The sequence below is a fragment of the Diceros bicornis genome, chromosome 4 (assembly GCF_020826845.1).
Source record: "Diceros bicornis minor isolate mBicDic1 chromosome 4, mDicBic1.mat.cur, whole genome shotgun sequence".
Lineage (NCBI taxonomy): Eukaryota > Metazoa > Chordata > Mammalia > Perissodactyla > Rhinocerotidae > Diceros > Diceros bicornis.
The window spans coordinates 5879704-5905503 of record NC_080743.1 but is presented as its reverse complement, the minus strand read 5'-3'; the positions used below and the strand labels follow the sequence as shown (position 1 = coordinate 5905503).

At 38.8% G+C, this 25800-nt stretch overlaps 1 protein-coding gene across 6 annotated transcripts in view; it reads right to left on the bottom strand.

The window, feature by feature from the left end:
• Positions 1-10605: 10605 nt before the first annotated feature.
• Positions 10606-25800, bottom strand: part of MIER1 (MIER1 transcriptional regulator) — a 57040-nt gene continuing 41845 nt past the window's right edge. For all 6 annotated transcript variants that reach the window (XM_058538249.1, XM_058538254.1, XM_058538250.1 and 3 more), the window contains 6 exons: positions 24102-24253; positions 23310-23391; positions 22340-22434; positions 19422-19549; positions 14928-15061; positions 10606-12488 (listed from right to left, as the gene is read on the bottom strand). In XM_058538249.1, coding sequence (XP_058394232.1) covers positions 12160-12488; positions 14928-15061; positions 19422-19549; positions 22340-22434; positions 23310-23391; positions 24102-24253 — 920 coding nt within the window. In that variant the 3' untranslated portion in view covers positions 10606-12159. The remainder of the gene's footprint in view (positions 12489-14927; positions 15062-19421; positions 19550-22339; positions 22435-23309; positions 23392-24101; positions 24254-25800) is intronic.

The window sequence follows — 25800 nt, the reverse complement described above, 5'->3', positions numbered from 1 at the left end:
TTCTGAACCATCTTCTAGTTCTTGCTGTTAGGAGACCACTTCATCATGGTATGAGGAGGTATTCTATGGTGGGTTTTTTTAAGCTTTCTTTTTTGAAAATACTTTTTAAAAAGAAATCTACTGGTTAGATTTATTGTCTCACAAAAATGTTTTTAGAGATTATTTTGTTCATAAATGTTTCTCATGCTGATGATCAACTGATTTTTGTCTACAAATGTTGGCCTATTACACTATTTTTTCAGTATAGATTCTATTTACCAAATGACCATTTTAGTGTTTTTAAAAGGTACTGAGAGGATTGAGATATGTAAATCAGGTGACATAAACATGAAAATTATGTGCCTAAATATTTTTGTAAAGGTGTCAAATAAATACTTTTTCCTGAACACATGTATTAAAATTCCTTTCTAAGTACATACAAAGACAATCAAGGGCCATTGGTCTGCTGACATTTAAGAGACCCAGTAATAGAGAAAATATTGTTTGCCATTGTGATACTGTGATTTATAATAAGAAATAAATATTTGGTCTTTATTCCAGTTCCTGGCACATAGCTCCTAAAACCCTTGTAATTTCCTACGTAAGTGCTATAGGAACATCTTTTTTTATAATAATTAGTTTTGTTCCAAGTTCTTGAAATAGCTCCAGAGCCATAAAGGTGAAATGTCTTTTGTTATTCATGAAGAGCTTCCTTCAGCCGCACCTGCGTTTATGTTAATACGGTGACTTTTGGAAAGCCCCTAAGGGTGGGAGCTAGTTGCCAGGGGAACCAACCATGTGATTCGTGTTGGAATTTTCAGTTCCCCCTTCCCACTACCACCTGGTGGAGGGGCGATCACTGAAAGCCAATGATTTAATAAATCATGTCAACATAATGAGGCCTCCATAAAAATCCCTGAATGTTGAGGTTCAGATTGCCTCCGGGATGTGCTGGTAGGGTGGTGCTCCCTCCGTCCATCCAGTGATGGGCACTTGGGTTGCTTCCACCTTTTGGCTTTTGTGACTAATATTGCTAAACGTGGGTGTGTAGTCAGTTTGGGCTGCTGTAACAAATTACCGTGGGCTGGGTGACTTAAACATTTACTTCTCACGTTTCTGGAGGCTGGGATGTCCAAGATCCAGGTGCCAGCAGGTCTGAGGTCTGGCGTCTGGCGAGAGCCCGCTTCCTGGCTTGCGGATGTTCGTCTTATGTCCCCACGTGGTGGAGAACAGAGACAGGAGGCAAGCTCTATCTGGCGTCTTCTTATGAGGGCACTAATCCAATCATGAGGGCTCCATCCTCGTGACCTCATCACCTCCCAAAGGTGCCATCTCCAAATACCATCACATTGGGGATTAGGGGATTAGGGTTTTAACATAAATTTTGGAGTGGAGAGATAAAACCCATAGTAATAGGTTTACAGGTATGCTTTCAGTTCCTTTGGAATTGCTAGGTCATATGGTAATTCTATTTTTAATTTTTCGAGGAACTGCCGTACTATTTTCCCTCGTGGCTGCACCATTTTACATTCTCACAAAATAGGAAGATTGGCAACAGATGTTAGCCCAGGGCGAATCTTCCTTGGCAGAAAAAAAAAAAATCCTGTTAGAGTTTGTATTTTTTCTTTTTAATTTGTGAGATCTGTGCTCTTTTATTCAGCTCCTTGCTGCTTTCTTGTCTCGCTTGGCTTCCTGCGGCACAGGGCTGCAGGACTGGGGAACACCGCAGAAGAGGCACTGCTGAGAGGAGCAGAGCACGGAGCTGACATTTTTACGGATCGTATCTGCATATCCACAGCAGGTGAGCAGTTGCAGGGACCCCCAGGACTTCTTCCCTGCGGCTCTCATCACATCTCTTTGCTCATCCCTCCGTCAAGCCAGGCTGAGCTCCCAGGGGCAGCGCCCAGCCTCTAGCAGAGGCCGTGAGCATGAAGCTCACGGAGGTGCGGTTGTCCAATGAGTTTGTGGAACCCACATTCAGATCTAATCAGTCTGACTCAAAAGACCTTTGCTCTTCCCCACCATGCTAGGTTCTTGTTCCTCCTAGTCGGCTTGTAATAGACTTGGTGTACCAAGTGCGTCACCGCTCTGCGTCTGTCGAGTGCCATTCTTCACCCCAAGTTCACACACCGTGGATTTAAAGCTTCGGTGGGAGCTGGTGGCTGGTGGAATCTGAGAGAGGGCAAAGCAGCCGTGCCCTCCCAGCTGTGCTGATGGTGCCCTCTTGTGGCAACAGCTGCCGTTGGGGGGGTAAGTGATGGAAAGCCATTTGCTTTCCCAGAAGGAAAAGCAGTATTCTTTACTGAGGGCCTGCCCTGTGCTGTTACGGCGTTGGGCCCTTCTGCCTCTTTGCATTTCAGCACTTCGCTGTTGCACAGATGGCGGCTTAATTAAGGCTGAGGGATTTGACCAAGTTCCCTTGACTGATAATTTAAATCTGGACTTGGATTCCAAAACCTTTTCTTTCTAAAGAATTCCAGGTAACTCCCTATCTTAGGAGAATTTAGTAGGAGAGTGTTATCACGAGTGCCTCATCACATCTGCTTATCCTTCATTTTTGTCGTTAAATAATTCATTTTTTTCAATGAAAAAAATGGATAGTATCTGCAAATGATGACAGTAATTCATTTTTTTCAATAAATATTTTTACGGATAGTATCTGCAAGTGATGACAGAATCATGAAACTATCTGAGCTGCATGTAAGAATGGATGGGAGGAAGAATGTCATTCTACCTGGGAATGGTAGGAAAGATTTCCTCCGAGAAATGGCATTTGAGCTGATTCTTGAAGGACAGCTGGGATTCAACTAAGGAGATATGGAGGGGACAGGCCTCCAGCATTCCAGGGCTGCTGTGTCTGCTTGTCTGGAGCGCATCTCCCCTTGATGTCTAGGAGAGACATGCCCTCATCTCTGTGGGCCGTCCCTGCCAGCCTGGCTGAAGTGGCATCCCCACACTCCCTGTCCCCTCCTGGGCTTATCTCCATAGCACTTGTCTCTCCTCGCCCTGAAACTTTCTGAAGGCAGAGATCTTAGTCTGTTGTGTTCCTTGCAGTGTCCCTGGCACCTAGAACAGTGCTAGGGCATATAGTAGGTACAATAACTATTTCCTGAACGAAAACACCTAGACAAAGAGTAGCCAATTAATAGCTACATGTTTTGAGGGTAGCAAGGCAGAAAGATGGCCTCATCTTCATTTTAGACAGATCCTGCCAGCTGCGGTGTTTGGATTGTTTACTGTAGATAAAGGGGTGACAAATTCTAATCTTACAGGGGCTGGGCAGGTAAAAAGCGAATCTAAACGAATGCACTCAGTGCGTACACCAGTGATTGACAGGTGTGGGACCTCCCTGCTTAAAGGCATTCAAGTTAAAACACAACCAAAAATCTGCCAGTCAGACTTGGCCCACTGGCTGCCAGTGTCCCTAAATCGAGGAACTGCTATAGACCAGATTCGCACCATAACAAGATCACCGGGGCTGCTGTGCAGATCACTGTCGGGTGGGGTCACAGAGCACCCAGCTGTATGGGCAGGTGCATCGGCTGGTGTCCAGTCCTGGTGAGAGGTGATGGGTCCTGAAGTGTGGCGGTAAGAGCACAGAAGAGAAACAGTTTGAGTTATTTTAGGGGAAGAGTTAACAGATGATACTGAAGTCTGTTTCTGTTTTTTGTTTATAAAGCTGTGGTGAATTTCTTTTTTGCCTAAATCTAATGTCTTCTGGAGACCATTGGAACTTCAGGAAACCAAACATGAACATTTCTAAGGTATTTAATATAGATTTCCAAGTGTTTTCCAAAAAGGTAATATTTGAAGTGTAGCAATGGCACAGAGTACCTGCTGGACCACAGTAAAACTAAATTTATTGGGCATTTGCTACACGCTAGGTAGGCATTTTTTCTTTTCTTCTCTTACATATTGACTTATTTTGATCCTCTAAAAAATCCTTTAAAGTCAGCCCTATTATTATCCTTATTTTAAGGAGAGGAAACAGGCACAAGAAGGGTCTATTGCTGGACAGTGGTAATTGGGAGAAAGTCTTTGCTTTACAGAATATGAATCTGCCTTTCCATAAGGCCTACCTTTTGCTCTGAGTTCTTGGAGCTGCTTAGAACAAGCAGTACAGTGTAATGTTTGAGTGTGGAAGAAATGTCAAATCACTTATTCTTTTAAATCAAATTAGATGAGTCGCCATCTTGCCACACAGCGAGAAATTCACTCAGTCCTTCTCTAAGATTACATAAGAGTCAAGAGAATTGCCTGGTGCCTGGAAAATAGAAGAGGGACCTTCTTGTCTTCAGCCCTTCATGGTCACTGCTGAACTCCTCAGTGACTGACTCTAAGCTGTCTTCTGAAGGCAGGTGGCACCACAGATTCCAAACCTTGGCATGGTGATAGGTCCTCCTGCTAGAATTCCAATGCCTAGAGTCCAGCCCATCTTACACCCCATGCAGCCATTCCTCCGATGTCTTGCTAGAGAATGAGACTCGCATCCCAGCTATTTTTAGAGCCTACTGACCATCTCTTTTCCAGTTTGGGGGACTTTCTCCTTTCCAGAACTCAGACTTGTGGGGAAAAGGCTAGGAGATTAAGTTGTTTGCAAGCAACATTTGCTTTCTACCCTATAACACACATCTTCACTGAATGCAAAGATCTAACTTAGGAAGGTGAACAAAATCCAGATCATTGGAAAGGGTAAGTCTTTCAACTTCTCCAAGTGGGTCCGTTTCCCCATTTGTAAACGGGGGAAATTATGTTGTGAGGATTGGTTCATAATGAGTGTTTAGCACAGTGCATGTAACAGCAATCACTCAATAGTGGTACATGGTGTTATTTGCAATAGGCTTTTTTAGCTGCCTAGTGACCTTCCTCTTTGACCAACACATGCTCCTTTTGAGAGAATGTCTCTTCCCCAGCTGTCTAGGCAAATGAATCCAAAAGGAGCTGCTGCCTTATGAGAGCCACCTGCCTAGCCACAGTGATGTGGGGCTAGCAGTACTCTACTCTGCTGGCCATAGGGCCTGATCCGCCAAGGGTTGAGCCCATGGCCCCAGCCATGGGTACATAATTGTAAACTAGTAAGTGTCAGTGAAGGAAAAGGACAGAGGGATCTGACCTTGTCTAAGAAGCTCGGTCTAAGGTTGTTGAACTTTGGACAAGTCATTTTTCTATTTGGGCCTTGGGTTTTCCCTTTTGTAAAATGAGAGGACTGTGGGGGAGGCTCCGGCAGGGCCCCCTCTGGGCTCGGGCAGCCTCCCCTCACCCATCTCTTTGCTTACAGACTCCTTGTTGGCTCTGCAGAAAAGCCCAGTGTGTGGGGTTCTGTTGTAGGCACTTCTGCATGGAAGGGAACCCCCTGGTTTACCTTTGGCTTCCTGTTTACATGCCTCTTTGCCAGTTACATCACAAAGTAAAGGAAATTGGAATCAACTGCCAAGTGAGTGCTAAGGAAAATTGGAAGGCTACTGCAAGTTTGCAATTCTGAAATCCACAGTGCTCTGAAAATTGTTTTTTCTTGAGTTTGCTGCCGAATTCATTTGGCAGCAATATCTGACATGAAATCTGTGTGAATATGAATACAATTTACTGTGGACACACGTGTTTTACTTATAGGTTCTAGATCCTGCTGTGGATGTTTTTAAAGATATATTATTTTTCTAAAATCTGAAAAATTCTGGCCACAAGGATTTTTGGATAAGGAACTGTAGACCTGTACTAACACTGGGTCTTGATCTAGTGCTCTCTGGAGATGATTTTCCTGTGTGTGATTTTAAATCCCAATGGCCCTGTGACACTGGACGGTAGGTAAGATGGGCAGTTTGGATGTTTCATTTAGCACACGGTTACAAGTAATGGCCAGATCAAGAGAAGTCTTGAAGTATGGCTGAATTTGGATGAGTGGGATGGGAAGAGGTGGCGTGGTGTACAAGGATCTAAGTGTTTTGAACAGGAGGACTCTGATTGTCCCTTGGTTGAAATGGAGCTACAGTGTGAGGGAGCGTCAGACATCAGGAAAGGCACAGCGGGGCCCTGCGGGGCTTTGGGATGTTTGTTCTGAAACGGAGTATTTAGAAGTACTGATAACAAACATGAATGTGGCTCCACGCATCAGAGGAAGTCCACTGCTCTCCCTGTCGGCCCACGGGGTATACTTGTAGATGAGAGCATGGATACACGATGACACTGGTTCAGAAACCTTCTTAAGTTTGTCACTATAGATGGTGAGTTGACGTTGCAACAGGAAACTTAATCTCTACTCAGGTTCCACTAAAGAAGGAAATAAAAGGACTGTGATACTGCTAGTATTCAAGCCACAAAAACTGACTTGGGCCTTCTGTGGAACCCAGAGGGTGTCTTGGGCTAGCCCTGTGGTCATTGACATCCATGTTAAATGTTGCTTCTCCTCCCCTCACTTCCTCCCAAAATCAACAGGCCTGAGGGAGAGGGAGTGTTGAGGTATAGGATTACACAAAAGCAGTGGGAGACACTGTTTCCATAACTTAACCTGTGGAGGAAAGAAAGGTTTTAAAATTCCTGGAGTCAGAGCTCAAAAAAACCAAGGAAAATGGCAGCCTCTCTACCAGCGGTGGGATTAATTGACGGAGTGCCCAGACAAAAATGCACCTTCAGTGCAAATGAAGAAAGTGGGGTAGTACAAAGTGCAATTTAGGATTTATCCCCAAAGGAACAGGGAAATAGAGTGGCGCAGTCTCCTGAGTGTAGCCGGTTGGCCTGGCCCTCTTCAAAGCAGATGAGACGAGTGATTATAAGCAATTGGAAAATAAGCTAATGTGTTCAATGAACAGATATTTGAGTTATCTGTAAGACGAGAGGCACTGTGCTTGTATCTGGGGATATGCTGGTGATGAAAACAGAGGCGTGGCCCTTCCTCTCATGCGGCTTATGATCGGAAGGGGGAAATAAGCCGGTTTTGGTGCAAAACCAAAATGGCTCACGTGACAAGCGCTACATGGAAGACGTATGTCTTTAATAACGGAGTTGACCACTGTAACTCCACCACTGAGAACGAACTAGTATCTCTGGCATGTGGCCTTCATTATCTTTCCTACCCAGACATATACGTGAAATGAATTGCTTTAACAAAACTGGTGTCATCCTACTACTCTTCACTTAAAGGTATCTAAGCCACCTCATCTGCCACAATCCTTAGTCAGCTGTTTTCTTCTTTTTGGCTTGGTACTAGCCACTTAGGGACTTTGTAGACATAGCCCAGTTGCATTTATATTGTGTTTTTAAGTGCAAATGCCTGTCTCCTCAACACCCGAGGCAAATGCAGACAGCAACACAGTAGAGACCACATGGCAAAACAGTTCGTGGAGCTCACAGTTCCAGCTGTGTGCGAGCTCAGCACCAGCAGCCATCCAAGTAAACGGCCACCATCTACAGACGTGTGCAGAGGGCATTAATGGAGTATTCATACTCGGAATGACTGCACCACTATTAGCCCCTAACCAGAACTGGTTTCTCATGTTCACTCAGCTGAAACACAACTGGTGACGAGTAGACTCAGGTACTGGAAAGTCCCTCTTTGGAGCGAGTTCTGTCCCTAAATCTCGATCTTCTCGTCAGGAATTTCAAGTGGCTGTTTCGTCTGTTGCCCTTCTCTGCTAGATCCCTTTCAGTTTTGACAGAAATCACCCCTACCCCTACCTAATTCAGGGTCCAGACCTCCTCTTTGTTTCTTTAAAAAGTTTAAGTGTATATTCTTCTATTAGTCCGAGGTCCATCTTCTTTCAGAGAGAAAAGAGCAAAAACATTTTAGAACTACCTGCACTCACTCTACAGATACGCTCTAACTGATGTGCAGAAAGAGACATTAAGCCAACTCTGCGTCCCATCAGCCATTCCTCTTAGCGATGATGAGACTGGCCAAGAGTGCATTTGTTTTAGAACCAGGCCAAATCTGCACTAGGCTTCACCACCCCCAATCCTCAGGAGACCAGGGGACTCCACAACTTAGGGTAGTGCCCACTGGGCAGTGAATGACCAGAGGCGGCGAGTCTTGAATATCAACCACAGCTGTTATGTTATAATCAGCCCTGCAGTGAATGTTAAAAATAAATGTTCTGTCTTAGGGGAATCGCACATTTATTTCACGTTGCTTAATTTCTAACAAATATTAAGTTGAAGGAAAATCTTATTTAGCTAGAATTGTATGGCAGAGTCTAGTCAACTCTTTTCTGAGATCATGCCTACTCTTTCCCTCTGCCCTGACTGTATTCAGCATACACTTCTACTATAGTTAGCACTCACTTGCTGTCGCCTTCTCCCTCAGGAAGAGGACATGCCACATTCTGAAGCCACAAGCCAAGCACAGTAGTAGCTGGCACAAGTACAGGCCTGACTATTTGCTGGAGGATAGGGTAGATGGAAACACGATGAAAACTTATCACCATTGACATTTAAATGTGATGAAACCTTTACCATCAATTTGGAAAAAGGATCGAGTTCCGCTCCAGTTTATATGGCGATTCTTTAATGTTCTTCACAGACTAGGTAGCCTTTAAAAGTGCGTTCAAATTTACTTCTTAGAGCAAGCAAAATGACATTTTAAGTATATTATACATCCTAAATAAGACATACGAGCTAGTATAAAAACAAGCTAAGAAAAAAAAAAAACCATGTTCGGGAAAGGAAAAACTCCACATACGTACAGATGTCAAAAGATGCCAGTACAGGGGCTGGCCCGGTGGCATAGTGGTTAAGTTCATGCGCTCCGCTTCGGTGGCCCAGTTCGCCGGTTTGGATCCCGGGCATGGACCTACACACTGCTCATCAAGCCATGCTGTGGCAGCCATGACCCACATACAAAATAGAGGAAGACTGGCACAGGTGTTAGCTCAGGGCCAATCTTCCTCACCAAAAAAAAAAAAAAAAAAAAAAAAACGAATCGTGATATAGAAGGAAAAGGTCATTTTTAGGGAGATAGAATAAAAGGTTAAGATTTGGAAATTCCTTGTTCCTCTCCATAAATGTTATGTCGTTTCCCACAATGACATTTTTCATGAATATGGATTATAGCCAGGAAAACCTTTATTTCTGACTTTGTATTCAGTAGTAATACTACACACCCCAGGGTCATCTGCACACACCTTGCCTATGGAAATGCACCAACTCTCACTTGTTCAAAGTGCCCCTTCTTAATTTTCCATTGAGGGCAAAACAGATACTGTGACAAAAAAGTTTTTTGCAAAATATTATGTGATATGAGCTGCAGTGCAAAAGAAGGGACCAAAATACTTTTAATTACATAGTTCAGAGGAAGAGAAACAGGTAAATAGGGGTCCTCAGACAAAAGGACTTCTCTGGAGGAAAAAAAAGACAAAAGTACCTCACCCAAGATGAGGGAAAGGGACCGGGAGCCCCTGAAACACTGCGTCCAGCAGCAGAAGGAGCAGAGACTGTATATATCTGCACTGTAAACAATGTGCCTCATACAAATTAAAACCTAGTGAATCAATCTAAAGAAAATCATTCACACACCATTATGTAGGCAAATCATGTTTAAAAAAATATTTTAATAAGCATATTCAGAATGGCAGACAGAATGGGAAAAGGGAATTATTTTACAGTGCAAAATTACTATGCATAAATTTAAAAACATGTAATTCATAATTTTAAATGCCTATTTAAATATTACTTCAAATACATTTTAAAGCTCAACAGATTTGCGTTGAACTGAGTTGCAGATTCTGAACTCTATTTGAAAACACATCATAAAACAGAATACCATTGCAAATGAAAATGATAGTGCTTTGCTGGGGATGGGGATGGGGTGGAGGAGACCAAGTAACTAACAAAGGCTTCTTTTCCCAATGCAATTTGTCAAGAGTTCAAGAGTTATAAAATGTATTAAATCTTAAACAAATTAAATTCATGATATTACTAAAAATTTTAAAGTAGTGCAATGACTTATCAAGTTATAGTGGCTGCATTATGATGAACAAAGTATCGTATGAAATACCTGTAGAAACACAAAATACAATTAAATATTTCTTTATGAAAAGCTAAGCGTTATGTATTATAATAGTGGAATGTCTTTCATTAGGCATACTTTAAAAAGGTTAAAAGTAAAATTTCCTAACATGTACACATACCATATTTGCAAACACGCCTGAGAATTTACTAAAAATGTTCCTGTACTATGAGTTTGCAAGAACGTCACAAACCTGCAAACAAAATGCATCTTTAAAAAAAAGGTGAAAATGGAATCTCTAATATTGCAACAACTTAAAAAGTACAGCATCACTATTCGTTTGAAACATTTCTGTAGATCATCTTTGACGAAGAGCTAGAATACTTTGGATTCATTTAATAAAATCAGATGACCATCTGCTAAAGCTGCCATTCTGGATAAATTAATGTTCTAGGTAAAACAAAACAAAAACAACAAAAAATTCACGCTTCTCAACATGTCCACCCAAAACTTTGATTTACTCAGATATGTTTATAACAGTGAATGTACATTATATGAAGTCAAGTGTTGGAAAGTGGCTTTTAACACTGTTTGGAGGAGAAAAGTTGTTCACATTGGTGGAGGGAAGCAGTCTGAACATGTGTTCATAACACTTCAGGGGGGTAAGGCCTAAACCATAATTTCTCAGTGCAAACCTCTACTCAATTGCATTTGACAGTTGAGCCGTTAAAAACAAGACCACAGAAGACTTATTTAAAAAGGCAGTGGCTCTTGAACTAATGACTGAAAATGAATTGGTAGAAGCATTTTGGGTATGCCTGTGTGATAAGAACAAGAATAGTTAATAATCTTTTATAAAAGTTTGGATATAGGTTGGTCTATCAGCTGTATAAAACTACATTTTTTAACAAGAATTTTGCACTAAAAATAAAATGGCACTCTTGCAAGGGTATGCAAATAGATGATCCTATTTGTATTCACACAGAGCAATGCTTTCTGCATATCTTATTTTCATTCTGGAAATACACCATCAAATCTGAAAAACTGGATTGTAATTGGAAAAGTCTAAAAACTTTTCTGACTTCATCACTTTTTCCTCATAAAATCAATATTCTTGCCTGCCAACTCCTCGTGTGTGCCAGTATCTAAATATCACCTGACCGGTTCCCCTATTTAATGCAAAAATGGGACGTTTCATAATGCATATAAAAATAACTGGACAGGATTCTGATCAGCATGATAGTTAAGCACTTAAGCCAGCATTAAACTTTGATCTTGCTTCAAAAATAATTTTGAAAATTATAGCAAATGCAAAACAAACTATGCAATCTAAGTATCATGCTTAATTTCAGAATTCTCAAACTATTTGTCCTTAAGTAGAAATTTGAAAACAAACAAATTTTCACAATCCTTTATGAACGCTTTTACCACCTGGATAAGAAACATGACTTAGTTACTACACAAACACTTAAAAATTCATTAGAAAACCTTAGCAAAATAAAATGAAAGCTGACAGACTCAGAATATCAATTCCTCTCATAAAAGTTTACCAACTGTACAAGTTAAGAAAATTATACAAGCTTTTGTATTAGAAAGGACAGCTCAGTCAAGACATATGTACTGTAAAAATCTTTCAAAGGCTACAAAGAATCTGGAAAAATACAGAATGTATTTCTTAAGCCCAGATAAGAATATGGAAAGACATCATTGATGTCAACAATTTTACACATACAAACCTGACTTGGTTTATTTTTAAACTTCTATATATAAAAAAATCATGCTAGCATAACTTTCAGGATTCATAAGGGTTTCCTTAATAATGATACTCAATTTGTATGGGGAGAAAAATGTCTGTTACAAAAGACATTTCAAGAAACTCAGAAAATTGGTTAAGGAGCAATTTGAACTTGGTTTTTTCCTTCCCTGCCATCAAACTAAGTACAGAGTAAGTACCCTGTAGTGAAATTTTAGGATTAATACATCAAATGAGAAGGTACAGATAAATCGTTAGTTTATTCAAATTTACTATTTATTATATCCTTAAAAGGGTCTTTAAAATTTTAAAGTAAAAAATCTGCAAAGGCAGAATTATGAAATCTTATTTACTAAAGTCAGGTCTCAATTCAGATTTTCAAATTTTCACCAACTGCTTCAAGGAAATCAATTTTTTAAGGTAACCCCTCAACCCTGAAAATTTAAGTCACGCCAGAATTTACTTCAAAGAAAGTAAAATTAAAGTCTAAACTTTAGTCATCTGTGTTTTCAAGTTCTTCAAATTTTCCATGTGAGATGGCTTCTTGGAAAAATTCCGAAGAACCTGGACTTTCTTTTCCATTGCTGTTTACCCTTCGCCTTTTGGCAGGTCTCTCACTTTTTTCATCAAAATCATTTTCATTTCTTGCAGTCATGTGGGCAAGTTTTGGGTCAGTGGTAAGGTTATCTGTTTCATAACCATTAGTATCCATGTCTGCATGAAGTGGTTTCTTATTTCCACCTGTTGGTCCATTAATGTGTAACCCTTCAACTTTGACTTCTTCTTTGCTTAATATTTCACCAGGTCCATTAGATGACACCCCTAAGTTGGAAGAAACATAAATGAAACTGCTAATATTAAAAAGTTAAATTTGTGAACTATTATAAAACAGCTAATGTAAAATAGCTTTTCATCAAGAAAGCAAGGTATCAAATCTGTGTATACATATTCTGAATTCTGGCTCTATTTACTTAGTGGCTGTGTGACCTTAGGCAAATTATTTACACTCTGTGTACCTCAGTTTCATCAGATATACAATGAGGAAAATCATAGATTTGCTTTCCAGGGTTGCAGTGAAGATTAAGAAGTTAATAAACATAAAGAATTAAGAACGGGATTCGGCATATATTAAAAGCATGTTGGTATTATGTGACAACAAATAGGCACTGGAACCAGGACGCTGAATAAGCTGAATTAAAGCAACGATATGCACATAAATTATTCAGATTTAGCAAAAAACTTAAAAACCATGTAAAAAAGAATTATATCCTTTCTTCAGAAGTTTGAGTTTTCTACTGCCATATAAAATCAAGATGACATGACTTTTTTATTCTTAATGTAAATCTATGGATATTGTGCTTTAAGGGTAAAGATCATACACTATATCTAAATGGATTTAAATAACCTGTCATAATGTTAACAAATTAATGCTTGCACTGTCAAAGCATACACTTGAAAATGGTAAAAGTAAACACACATTCCTCCGTAATAGGCGAGAAAAGAAAGAGCATAATTATTCTAATAAAAGCAAGCAACAATAAAACGGTCATGTTAGAGTTGCAAAATGGAGGAGAAATTTTGGGGATACTGAATGTAAAATATAGAATGTGCTACTGGAGATAATTAAAATTTAATTATCTAAAATATATTCAGTATAAAGTATGAGTGTCAAATATTACATTTTGGTCAAAGAAAATACTCTATATTCCCCCACTTGAAAATACACTCAAATCAAGAACGCACATGGGGATTATGCCTCTGAAGGAACATTTTGACACTGAAGCAATGATTTTGTTGGAGGAAGCCCAAAGAGCTCGGTAACACTGTGATTAGGTCAGAAATGACTCTTAGATTTCAAGACACTAACTAAAGCCCCTTACCAAACAAATAAAATTGGGTTGGAAAGTTCCTTCCTTTCTTTGCAAAATCTGGGCATCTGGACTGTAGGTGCCTGCTGTGAATGGCTTCTGGGCTACTGAGTAATTTATAGGTAACTTATAACACTCTCCTAGGCTAACTGCATGTTCTCATCAAATGGTTAAAAAAGAAAGAAAAGGGAATGATTTATTTGGTGTTACGAGCAAGCGAGAAAAGACAGAAGTGGCACCGACAGTCCGCCTCCCGGAGCTTCCACCCCTAGCCCTGAGGTCAGTCTCACTTCTTCCTCTACTTGAGGACAGAGGTGCTGCCGTCACACGTCATGTCAGTGAACCTTTCTGGACCAGGAAATGGCTGTGGGGCCCTAATTTTTGTTGGTTTGGCTTGTTTTTAGAGGGGAAGTTTGGAGGGCTCATCAAATGAACAAAGTACATTCACTGAGCAGTGCCAGTGTGAGACCAGAGGTCAGAACAAGGGTCAAGTCTCTCAGTGTTCCTCTCTTACTTTTAGTCTGGGGAGGTCAGCTCTCCACGGGGCCCTCCCCTACAGCTGTGACCTCTGAGTGCAGGTGGGCAGAGATTCAATTCACCAGTTTCCTTCTAAAGCGGAGTGGAGGGCTTGTAACTTTCTGCTTGGCAGCTGTCTTACTGAAGACCATTTTAATTAAAGTAGAAATCAAAATAATTCTCTGATTAGGTCTTATGGATCAGTACAGTGACCTTTGGTCCACTGTATATTTTAAACAAGAACATTATCTGAACCTCAAACTTATCAGTATGCCTTTTGCTTCTGTTTTTCATGGAGATAAAAATAGAACCATTTCTGTAGAACACCAGTGCACAGGCTGACGGCTGCTTTATCTTCTCATCCTTTGAGGTTATTATGCTATCAAAGACCAAATATTCAAAACAGGCCTGTGGTGTCTTCTTTTCATCTATGCGCTTAAAGCGCTTTCCTGACAAAGTGTTGTTAAGCTCTTGCAGTATTTCATAAACGTGTACTTCTGATGTAAAACGGCTGGAGTTTGAGTCTGAGAGATAACAAGAATCCTTACATCCAGGCATCCCAACTGGCTAAGGCAACAGATGCTACTTAGAAAGAATAAATTTCTTAAAAGAAATCACACGCTTGATAATACAATTTATTAAACTTACATACTTTGTAGTGACGACAATGAGAATTCCTTCAATTAATTTGGATTCTGTGTGTGTTAGTATGTAGGTATATGTATGCTGGTATTACCTATATTTCACTTGGTATTTACAATTATTATTTTAACTTCGGCTTTGGAAGTTTAACAGAAACCAAAACGAATTTCCCAGACTACTGACAGAAGAGCGAGCTTCAGCAGGAAGGAAGAGGAGCGTGTCCGAGGCTGCTCACCGTTCTGCGAGCTCCCGGCACCGTCTTCCTTCTCCGACTGGCTGTTACTGCTGCTGGAGGCCGTGGGGGGAGGCGATGGGGCGCGACTAGAAGCAGCACTTTCACTCTCATCCAGAAGCCGATCCATGTAATCCCTTAAAATTAAGTAAAATAATAAAACAATTATTTTCTTATATTAAAAACAGCTGAAAATTAAAATGGAAGATAAATTTAGAAGGTTTTATTACCAAACATATCCTCACTTTCACTTACATACATTCCAGTGCCTCATCTAGCACACCAGGGTCTGAACATTTAAATGGAAAGCTCCTTTGGTTACATGTTTGTAGGAAAAATGGATAAGGGCTTTAAACTAGCAAATTGTAGAGAACTATATGAAGTTTTAAAACTTTTAAAATTGTAGGCAAGTGCTCAGAGTGGCCCAACTAAAATCAGAGGATCTGTAAGTGAAGCAACTGGAATGACGCCAATCACAAGAGTACAAAAGAATTTCTGAACAGACACAGATGGGAATTTAAAGCTCCTAACAGCTATCGTGGCTGTGACAACACCTGAAAGACCAACGGGGCCCAATAGCGAATCACTCTGACCTCCCTGGATACCTTCTGTATTACACCTTTCTGCTACATGTGAGCTATCACAGGCTCACTAGGTTCCTGGGTTCATCTGCTGGCTTTACCTGCAGCGTATCATTAGAGGTGACCTCACTTCTTCCCTGAGTCACTCCTGAACTATGTGGCCTGGGAAGACAGTTATGGAGAGTGACACTGGGTTGGGGTTAGAAGATCTGGGCTAAATACTTTTCTTTCTGAGGTTTAGTGTCTTTACCTATAAAATGCATGTAATACATGACCTATCTACCACACAGGGTTGTTGTACAAGATATGTCTAGGAAAGTGTTTTGTAAACTATCAAGTGCTATTAAGTCACTAGAATAAAGGTCAGCAAACTATGGCCTGTGAGCTGGCACCTGTTTTTGTGAATAATCTTTTACTGGAACACAGCCACACACATTCATTTGCATAGTATCTGTGACAGCTTTTGTCACCAACAGCAGAGCTAAGCAATTGCAAGAGAACTTAAGGCCTGCAAAGCCTAAAATATTTTACCCTCTAGTTCTTTACAGAGAAAGTCCACCGACACCTGCACTGGAGTAACTCCCCGCAGGCAGGGACTTAGTCTGTTTATTCCTGCACCACCAGTGCCTAAACTGAGCACGGCACACAGTAGAAGCTCAATGAAAACTTAAATACATTATTTATTTTAAAATTCCCTCAGAATAACTATAATAGAAATATTAAGACAAATTATTTTAGAATTTTGTGAGTAGGGGAAATAAGAATGTGGGTAAGAAGGAAACAGTGGAAGAGCTTAAGACTTGACTCCAAGTCTGTAGTAATGGTTACAACAGACTATCAACTGAAGTTACCATCTCAAACTACAGGGTCACCCTGTCCCTGGGTTATGGGGATGTAAGAGATATATCGACGTGCTACCTGACTGCAAGAAGCTTCCAACAGTCTGAGGTACAACACAAATACACATCAAAGAAACCTATAAGACCACAAGCTAATCAAGTTAAAATTCTAGGCCTTATTTCCCTCCTCTGTCCATGGAGGGAATTAAATGTGGTGGGCTTTACGACCTCTTCAGCTTTATGCCGTTCATCATAATGAGAGAACAATTATGTAACACATCGGAAGCACACAGCAGCAGAAATGAGCATGATGAGTGCCTATGGGACTGGAGAAGCTAAGGCTAACAGGACAGATGACACATGAGGAGGAACTGTTGAAGATAAATTTGGGATGGTGGGAATGGACAATGGAGGATGTTAAAAGCCAAGCAAAGGAAGCTAGAGTTGACTAGATATCAAAATTACTTAAAATTTCTGAATATAGCCATGCTACTGTAAAAGAATTATTATTATTATTTCTTAAAGATTAATGGCATCCAGAATGCTTAAGGAAGGAGAAGAGTCAGGTAAACCATACAGCAGGTTGGAGCAATGTTCAGATAACCGGAGTTATGCTGAGTTAATTTTTACTTTTTAAAAAAAAAATTATTTGCAAGACTGTTACAGCGAAATCTCCAATTTGCATATGGTTACTAATTCTCCCAGGTAGCGAATAGAGAATCTGAAGTAGGATCTTTCAAAGGCTGTTTATAGGCAGAAAAGTGGGAAATGTGCTTCATTCTGGTGAACAAATAGAAGGTAATGATGTAAGAGAAAAATGAACAAATAACTTTCAGGATAATGAGCGCTAACTATGGATTTTGACTAAAAGGAAGATTAAAAAATTCATTCAAATTTTTGTCTAAACGCATTAACTTAATGTTTTGTGCAGTCATTTAAAGTGCAACTATTAACAGAAAGAGAAGGTCCTGGAAGCAAACCAGAAATATCTCTCATGTTTACAGAAAACCACAATTTCTCCCCATGTACGGTCTGGTCACAGCTTCTTATAGAAAATGTAACAGAGCTAAAAGGTATGCGTATGAGTAAAAGGTTATACGTCTTTCAGTTAAAAAAGCCTTTATGAAAGACCAGAGGGTCTGAAGCCTCCTAAACCACTATATTCTCGCCTAGGGGGAAAACAGGTCTGTTTAATTCATACCATTACACCAGGGGCCACTATTAACTCTGAAAAAGCCTGAAAAAAGAGAAGATACGGGATTACTTTTAACTGTGGCTACCCTACCTATAGAATCCTCAACTTTAAAAGGAATCAAGGTTACAGATATAATTATTTTCAAAAAGTTTTCAGAGGCTAAGGAGAGAATACCAGAGAAACTAAAATGTTTGGCGGCACATCCCTACCTAACCTGTCGAGCTGGAGGTCACAGAGGACCAGCTAAGTCAACCCACAACATGGCCCTTGGAGACGCTTTCTTAAAGAGAAAACTGCATGAACCTGGGGTCTAACCCAGCATGGCAACTCTTATGTTCTCACTGCTGATGACGACAGACTGCCTGTAGTTCGTGTGAGAACATTATTTCTGAAATGGGTGAAAGAAATGAAAGATGTTACTATTGCTTTTCCCTACAGAATAGCTTGAAAATTATGACTATTTTAAGATACACTCTGAAGACTATGTAGCTATATCTAGTTCTACATCATTATGCCTCAACATTACCAATAAATAATCCAGAAAAACAATTTAACTATAAATTGATAACGTGCTTAAGCAATTAGATAAAATATGGAATACTGTCATATATGAAATTCCACTCTAGCCATGATGAGCTTTGAATAAAGGGGGATGAGGTCAATGTCCCATGATTTCCAGGGGCAGTCATATCCATTTATTTCCTTTTAGATAGCTTTGCTGTGGATTTTAGAGTGTTTGATCCTCCAGGGAAGTGACTAGCAGAGACACCTGTAAATGAACATGACCAAGAAAGAGTCCAGCCTAGGATCCGGGTTTGCAAAGCTCAAATAAGCATGTCAGCACATCTTTCCAAGGCAGCTGTCTGGCCAGTCTCCAGAACTTCACTGGTGCACAGGGACCAAATGCAGTCACAACTTTTTTTCATTCCATAAACATTAGGGAATAATCAAGGACAGTAGAGTAAAGTTAATTCTGCTATAACAATTCATCAGCATTTTAGAGCAACTCACGTAAGACAAAGAGTTCAATACTCTATGTACTTAAGTAACACATTACTAGTGGCAGTGGGGACAGTGTTTCATTCCAAGCTAGACTGAATGAGGCTGAGAGAACAGGTGCAGGGACTGCGTTAAACACAGAGAGCATTTTGCATAAAAAGTGGATATAATAACAACCCATACTCTCTGTATCACTGGGAGTAAGCTAAAGTTGCATTACTAATTATTAAATGTTATTTCTGTTCGAGGAAAGGTTTCAGGAAGTCTAGGAAAAGAGAAGTCACCACGCACATGTGCTTTCCTCTATAAGAAACTTTGTAACAAAAAAGAAAACGCAATTTGACCTGATTTATTACATCCCTATGTCTTTTCCCTTTTTATCATCTATACCCAAATCTTATTTTGATTCTCAGGATCAAAAGGAGATTGGACAAAAAATACTAATTTTCCTTCCTCTTTAAAGGGCCTCTATTAGGCATATGGCCATATAGTTTTAGGAAATACAGTCTCTCTTTCCTATTTTCACTGCTCTCACAGTGTTATTAGATTAAAACTGTATGTGTTTATACGGAATGGAACAGAATTTAACAAAAACATGCTTTCACAGCTGTTCCGAGCCATTTCCTCTCAGGAAAACTACTGAAAACATACACTCTAACATCTGCTTTGATATACTTATCTCAAATAAGATGAACTGTAGTTTACAGTGTTTTACAAGACATTGAAAAGTCTAAATGCCCTATGAAAATATGTCAATAAATGCATAAATTTAAACCAATGTAAACTCTTATCCTATTAAAAAAGGAAGATTCTAAAAATTACAATTTTCTCAAAAAAATTTAGAAAAGCTTAATATATGACTCAAAAGAAAAAATAAACTCACGTTACACCAGGATGAAGATTATATTTCTTTTTTCCAAATCGTGTTTGCTGAGCAAAGAAATCATACCGTTCAGATTTTTTCCACATATAATAGAATGCTACACATTCACCAACTGACCTTGTTCGAACCTGTAAGAAACCAATGCTGTTTTTAAGAATCATCTCTTCCTTAAAGAAGTTATTTCATGAAAAATATCTGAAGTGTGAAAACAAATTTAGCTGCTCCTTAAGTAATAATATAATACTATGTATAAAATACAACACTGCAGCAGATGTGTTAAAAACTCTCCTTTCTAAACCCCCATTAAGAGAAATAATACACTGGCAGCAAGTCTTCAGATATTTAGCATTATGCTTTTTAAAAGGTTATCTTCTTAATTTACTATAAAAATAAATACTCGTCTATTGAAAATGTTTGGAAGTGGTATTTGAGTTAAAATAATACTATAAACAGTTTGCAAGTACTTTTACTACAGAGCACCTATGGAGTTTACCTTTCAATTCCCATGTACAAGATTCTCTTACTAGTCCCAACAGTGATCCAGACTCAGTTATTTTACTTTCTAGAAAGGCTGAGAATACTCCAGTGAGTTAAAAGCTGTTATAATAATGCTAATGCTTTGTTGACTAAGTTACTCCGGTGGCTTACTGTGCTATACCTATTTGTGCAACTGAATGGCTCCCCTTTCATAATGTTCAACACCTATGGGATTGGCAAATGATGCTGACAAAACCCCCCTTTTCCCTACTTAGCTTGGAGAGCTGGTAGGGCTGATGTATATAATAAAATATTGGGAGTTTAAAAGGAGAAAAGGTATCTGCATCAGTGTTTGGGATGCAAGATGATATGCTTTAACCCATAAATATCTGATCTTGAAGCAGAGATCCTAAGGTCAACTTGATGACATCCTTACTCTGTTACCCAACATGGGTTTTTCTTTCTTCCCCTCTGCTTGCACTTTATAACTTTGGCGATGTTGCTCTAGGGTTTTAAAAAAAAAATCACCTTCTCAAGTTCTTTTTTGCCTCCTTTAAAATCTTAGTTCTAGACAGATACAAACCAATCAACTGCAGTTTACTGAAAGCAAAAATTGTAAAGACATTTTAGGACATGCCAAAGTTAACAAAATCAGAAAAATCCTCAATAAAATAAGCCTGCATAACAGAACTTATGAATAAGATCCAAACTTCAACTTGAGGTGTGAAGACAAAGTCAACAACTTCACTGGACCCCTCTTCTCCCTCTTAAAGAATCACCGTGCTCCCTTTGTTCACTAGGACAACTTGCGCATTAGGTGCAGGTCAGGTGACTGCTGTTAACACCAAAATATCACCATCCCAAATATTTATAGAGAAATCAAGGTCTTATTTTCAATATTACGTTAAGACATTTTTGGCTAGTAGTATCAAGTCACCAGTAAGTTCTTATTCTTTAAAAAAGGGGATTTCTAGGGGGTTGTTACTGCTGCTAGTTACATCAGCTTATCATCCCAGGGGTCCCCTCCATAGGTAATCCAGCATGGTTTGGTCAAAAGTGTTTGAATTCAAGCAGGAATGCTAAAAAACTCTTATCCAAAATGTTGTCCCTTTCAACCATGAAACAATCATGGCCAGTCATTAGCATAATGTACTCCCTTCATAGAGTATTCACTACACTGGAGGTTATCAGATGATTTAGACACAACATTAAGGAGTATAGATACATTTCTGACACCAATGCTAAGACTCAAAATTTCTTTCTCAGTAGTTAAGTCTGACGTCAAATACCAAAATGCAACAAGATAATCAAGAGTAAACTAGTTGAAGCACAACAAAATTAAGAAAAATGAACTCAGAGCATTTGTAAGCAACTATTTTATTTATAGAACACAAAACAGATCCTGTTAAACATGTATTGAAACAAATCAAGTGGTCACCTCCAATCACATCCAGAGGTATAAAAAAGGAGGATGTCGTGACCAACTATTTAGAGCCTCAGACATAAGCCAGCCCATGCAAGCCCAGATACTTTCAACATCCCACACAAGCCATCACACAAAACTCAGATGCTATCTTTAAGGAAATGTGTAAAGCCAAGCTCCTTGTCATTTATATTCATTAAAACCGTGACAGTTATAAGCCTAGAAATTACTTAATTTCCTCCATTTAAACTCTGAGATTTTAATTTTGCCTGTTCTTATTTCCTATAGGAACAACACATTTTTCTATTCTATATAATTGTGTAGTTACTATTAAAAATCTTACCTGATTTCAGTTTTAAGAGAATTAAACTTAAAAATAAATCTGCAAGTAATTATGAAGTTCTTTTGGGTACACATTGACATTGTATGATTGATATTATCAATATGGAATGATAAATGATCATGTTAAATAAAATTGTCAAATTATAAAATTATAATAATGAATAATAAATGAATAATAAAGCTGACTTATTCAGGTATATATTCTGGAAAACTGAACCTTAATTAAAACCAAATTAAATACTAAGTGTCTGATTTTAGATCACTCAGGACTTAAGCAAATGTAAAAAATATTTTAATTGTAAATAATGTCATGTTAAAAATGATTTAAAGTTTCAAAATTATTTTAAGGAGCCTCCTTAAAAAAATCTGTCACAAGTTTGTGGCAAGTAGCTTTAAATAATTACATTATACAACACACACATCCCACCTGGAAGTTGATGAACATATTTGTAAATGACTCTAATTCTTAAAGGGTGCCAATATCACCCACTGAAAACAGTCACCTGACAAATATATGGCAGGAAGTCTAGGCATGCTTATTATAATAATTCCCTAAATATCAATATACTAGAATATTCATTACAGAACCTTTAACATTAGAAAATAATTAAGCTATAAGATAATCCGAGTTGTTAAATTTCTTTTTGTAATAGAAAGAACATATATCATTACTCACTTTATTAGCCTGAATCAAATGAAAATCCTTTCCGTAGGCCTTCAGCCCTTGTTCAAAATTTCTACACTCTTCCTCTGTCCAAACAGATAATTCCTCTGACAAAATGGGAGGAAAAAACTGTTAAGCAATACTCCCCCCAAATGTTGCATATAACAAACAAAACTGCAAATGAAAATGTAACCTTCTGGTAACAATGAGGGAAGTATTTTACTCCTGAGCTCTATTATTGATGGCTGCAAAAAGGTAAAGTGACAAAAACTCCTTATTTAATAATATTTTGGATTTGGTCCCTAACTTTCCAGCCTCAACTTGGACCACTTTCTCCTTTATTCTTTGTGATCCAACTAGACTGGCCACCTTTCAATTCCTTAAACCTGCTCTGTTCTTTCTTACTTCAGACTTTTGCATGCTGTTCCCTTTGCCTAGCATTATTTCCTACCTGGCACCTCACCCCCTTTCCACCTAGTTAATTCATTTACATCCCAGCAAAAACATCACTTCGGGGGCCAGCCCGGTGGCGTAGCGGTTAAGTTCTCGCCGCTGGGGTTCACAGGTTCGGATCCCAGGCACAGGCCAATGCACCCCTTGTCAAGCCATCCTGTGGCAGTGTCCCATATAAAGTAGAGGAAGATGGGCATGGATGTTAGACCAGGGCCAATTTTCCTCAGCAAAAAGAAAAGGACTGGCATCGGATGTTAGCTCAGGGCTGACCTTCCTCATAACACACAAAAAATCACTTTGTTGCAGAAGCTTTCCCTAACATCAAGTTATTATGTTCCCTAATCACACAAGTATTATAAACAAGTTATTTAACAAGTTATAACAAGTTATTTGTTATTGAGCATATATTTACTGAATTCAGAAAGATCAGTATTATTAAACTTGGATATACCTAGTTAAACTGAAAAGCTTAAGTTTTAAATTTCTGCTATATCATGAAAACAAATAAAAAATTAATATTTATGTTTACCTCTAGCTGCTTTTACATTAAATCTTAATCTTCTCAATGCTTCTTCTGTGTCAAAACTGCATTTAACCAATTCATATAATGCCTAGAAAAACAGAAGGCTTCAATATGTCACCAGGACTATGAACAGTTCAAGGCTACAATTTCCTAAGAGAGTAAAGGCTTTTCCAGAATCCAGTGTTTTTTATTCTTCCTAGAGGACAAAAAATTCTACTGAACGTAACATACGGAACACTAAGGAAAAACAAACATTAATTCAATCCTCATAATTAACTGCCTCTAAATATGTAGAATAACTTGGCAGCCATAGTATCCCAGGAATTCAGAAATAAAAACAAATCATTTTATAAAAATCACAAATCCTTTCTTTTTGGGGTTCCTATTCTAAGATAATTTAAGACAAGTCAGAAGAGAAAAACATTGATAAAAAGGTGAAAAATATAACACTGTTATGAGGTTTGTGGTAGCATATCATTATCCCAGATATGTATTCCCAACCTGACGATGTCCACAGATTCTTAGGAATATCCAAAGGAACTTCAAAGCCTAATAAAAAATATGTACAGGCAAAATGAAAGTATCAAGATTTCTGTTTATTTGAGCTGGAATTATAGCTGGAAGTAAGTGTGTTAACACTAGGTATCTCATGCTGATTATAACCTCAGATTCCCTGCTGATGAATTATTGGAATTTTGGTGGCTAGAATAACACTGAATGTGACAGCATTTACATTTATAAATGTATATGGTTAATTTATTTTGGGAAAACTGCACCAGTTATTCCCTATTCATGTACCTGTTCATTGTCTTTTATGTGAGATCCTTCAGGAATTGCTTCTACACCTTTCTCATCACCTGTTCTTCTAGATGCATCCTTGAGAAACACAATCACTTTATCTTCCGGTAAGTATTCAGGGTCCCAGAGGAGCTGATCATCATTTTCATATACTAAATTAGTAAAATATAATGTTAAAAAGAAAATGCCAAAAATGATAGAGTTTATGTTAAAACATATCACTGAACAAATAACTCATATTTAGCGCCAAAATGTTGGGAACCAAGAGGTAAAGTGTGGTCCTACTACTTGCCTGACTTTGTTCTCAGGCAATATTTATAGCATGGTGATGTAAGCCAATTAAACAGGGAGGTACCACTTTATGCCACGTTCAGATCCGGTCTGACTTAGCTTGAGTTTACCGAATTCCAAGCTCTCTTGGTTTAAACAGCACAGCCACCACTTACTACCTGTACGACCCTGGGCAAGTTACTTCCTTCTCTCTGCCTCATCTGTGAAATGGGATAAAAACTCTACCACATAGGGTTCTAAGGATTTAAAGTACTTTAAAACAATTCTGACATAAGTAAAGTTCCAAGGATATTAGCTATAATTTAATTTCTGAAAAAGGATGTCTAAAAGAGTGCTCACCAAATGTGAACACGGCATATTTCGTGGTGGTGGGGTTTGGGACAATTTTTTTTTACTTCTTTATATTTTTCTGTGGTGCTTGAAAATGTATTATAATGAGCATAAATCGTTTTCATAAAAACAAAAGTCACTGCTTTTTAAAAAAGCAATTCAGGTTTCATCATAATTTCCATTATAATAAGATTAAAGCCTAAACCTCATCAAAATCTAGAAAGTGAAAAGAAAGGAGAACCCAAAATGAGAGCCTTCTGGAATTTTAAATAACAGGAAGATGAAAACACAGACAAAATTAAGAAGGAACAGCTACAAGACAGAAGAAATACCAAAAGTGCAGCACCACAGCAGCCAGGGGAAGCAAACGTTTCCAGGAGTAAAGACCCGTCAAATGTTGTCAAACGACTGGGAGGAAAACTGAAGGTACACTGGATTCACCACCAGTGTTTCAAGAACCATTTCTGAGCAGAGACGGAGGCCGCAGCCATAGTGGAGAGGGCTGAAGAGTACATGGAAGGGCATGTACCCTTCCATGAAAAGTACCCTTGAGAAAACCCTTGAAAAGTCTGCTGTGAGGGAGGAGACAGGGCCATAGCTGGAGAGAAGTACACCTGAAGAAAGCTTGGGGTTTTGTTTGTTGATTTTTAAAGATAGGAGACAATCATTTAAATGCTAACAGGAGGGAGCCAGCTGGACAAAGACTTTTTGAATTTAAGAGACAAAGGATAACTATTAGTGTCAAAGTTCTTTGTGTTATGAAATAAAAAATTAATAGCAAATTAAGCATCTCCTGTGTACCAGGCACTATGTTAAACGTTTTCATATAAATCACCTTGTCCCCGCCCACCACACACATACACTGTAAAACATTCTTTTTTACCTTTCTGTTTCCCAAAATAAATAGACACTCTTCTTTAAAGTACAGCTCAAGGACAATATCTAGAAATTTTCCTTAGTAGACCTCATTCCTTTTCTAACGTGCTGGTACAATCCTAGTGAAAGTCTCAATTGTAAATACAGTTAAGACTCCCAGGATAAAGTGAACTGGGATACACTGCTATGGATTCTGTTCTCT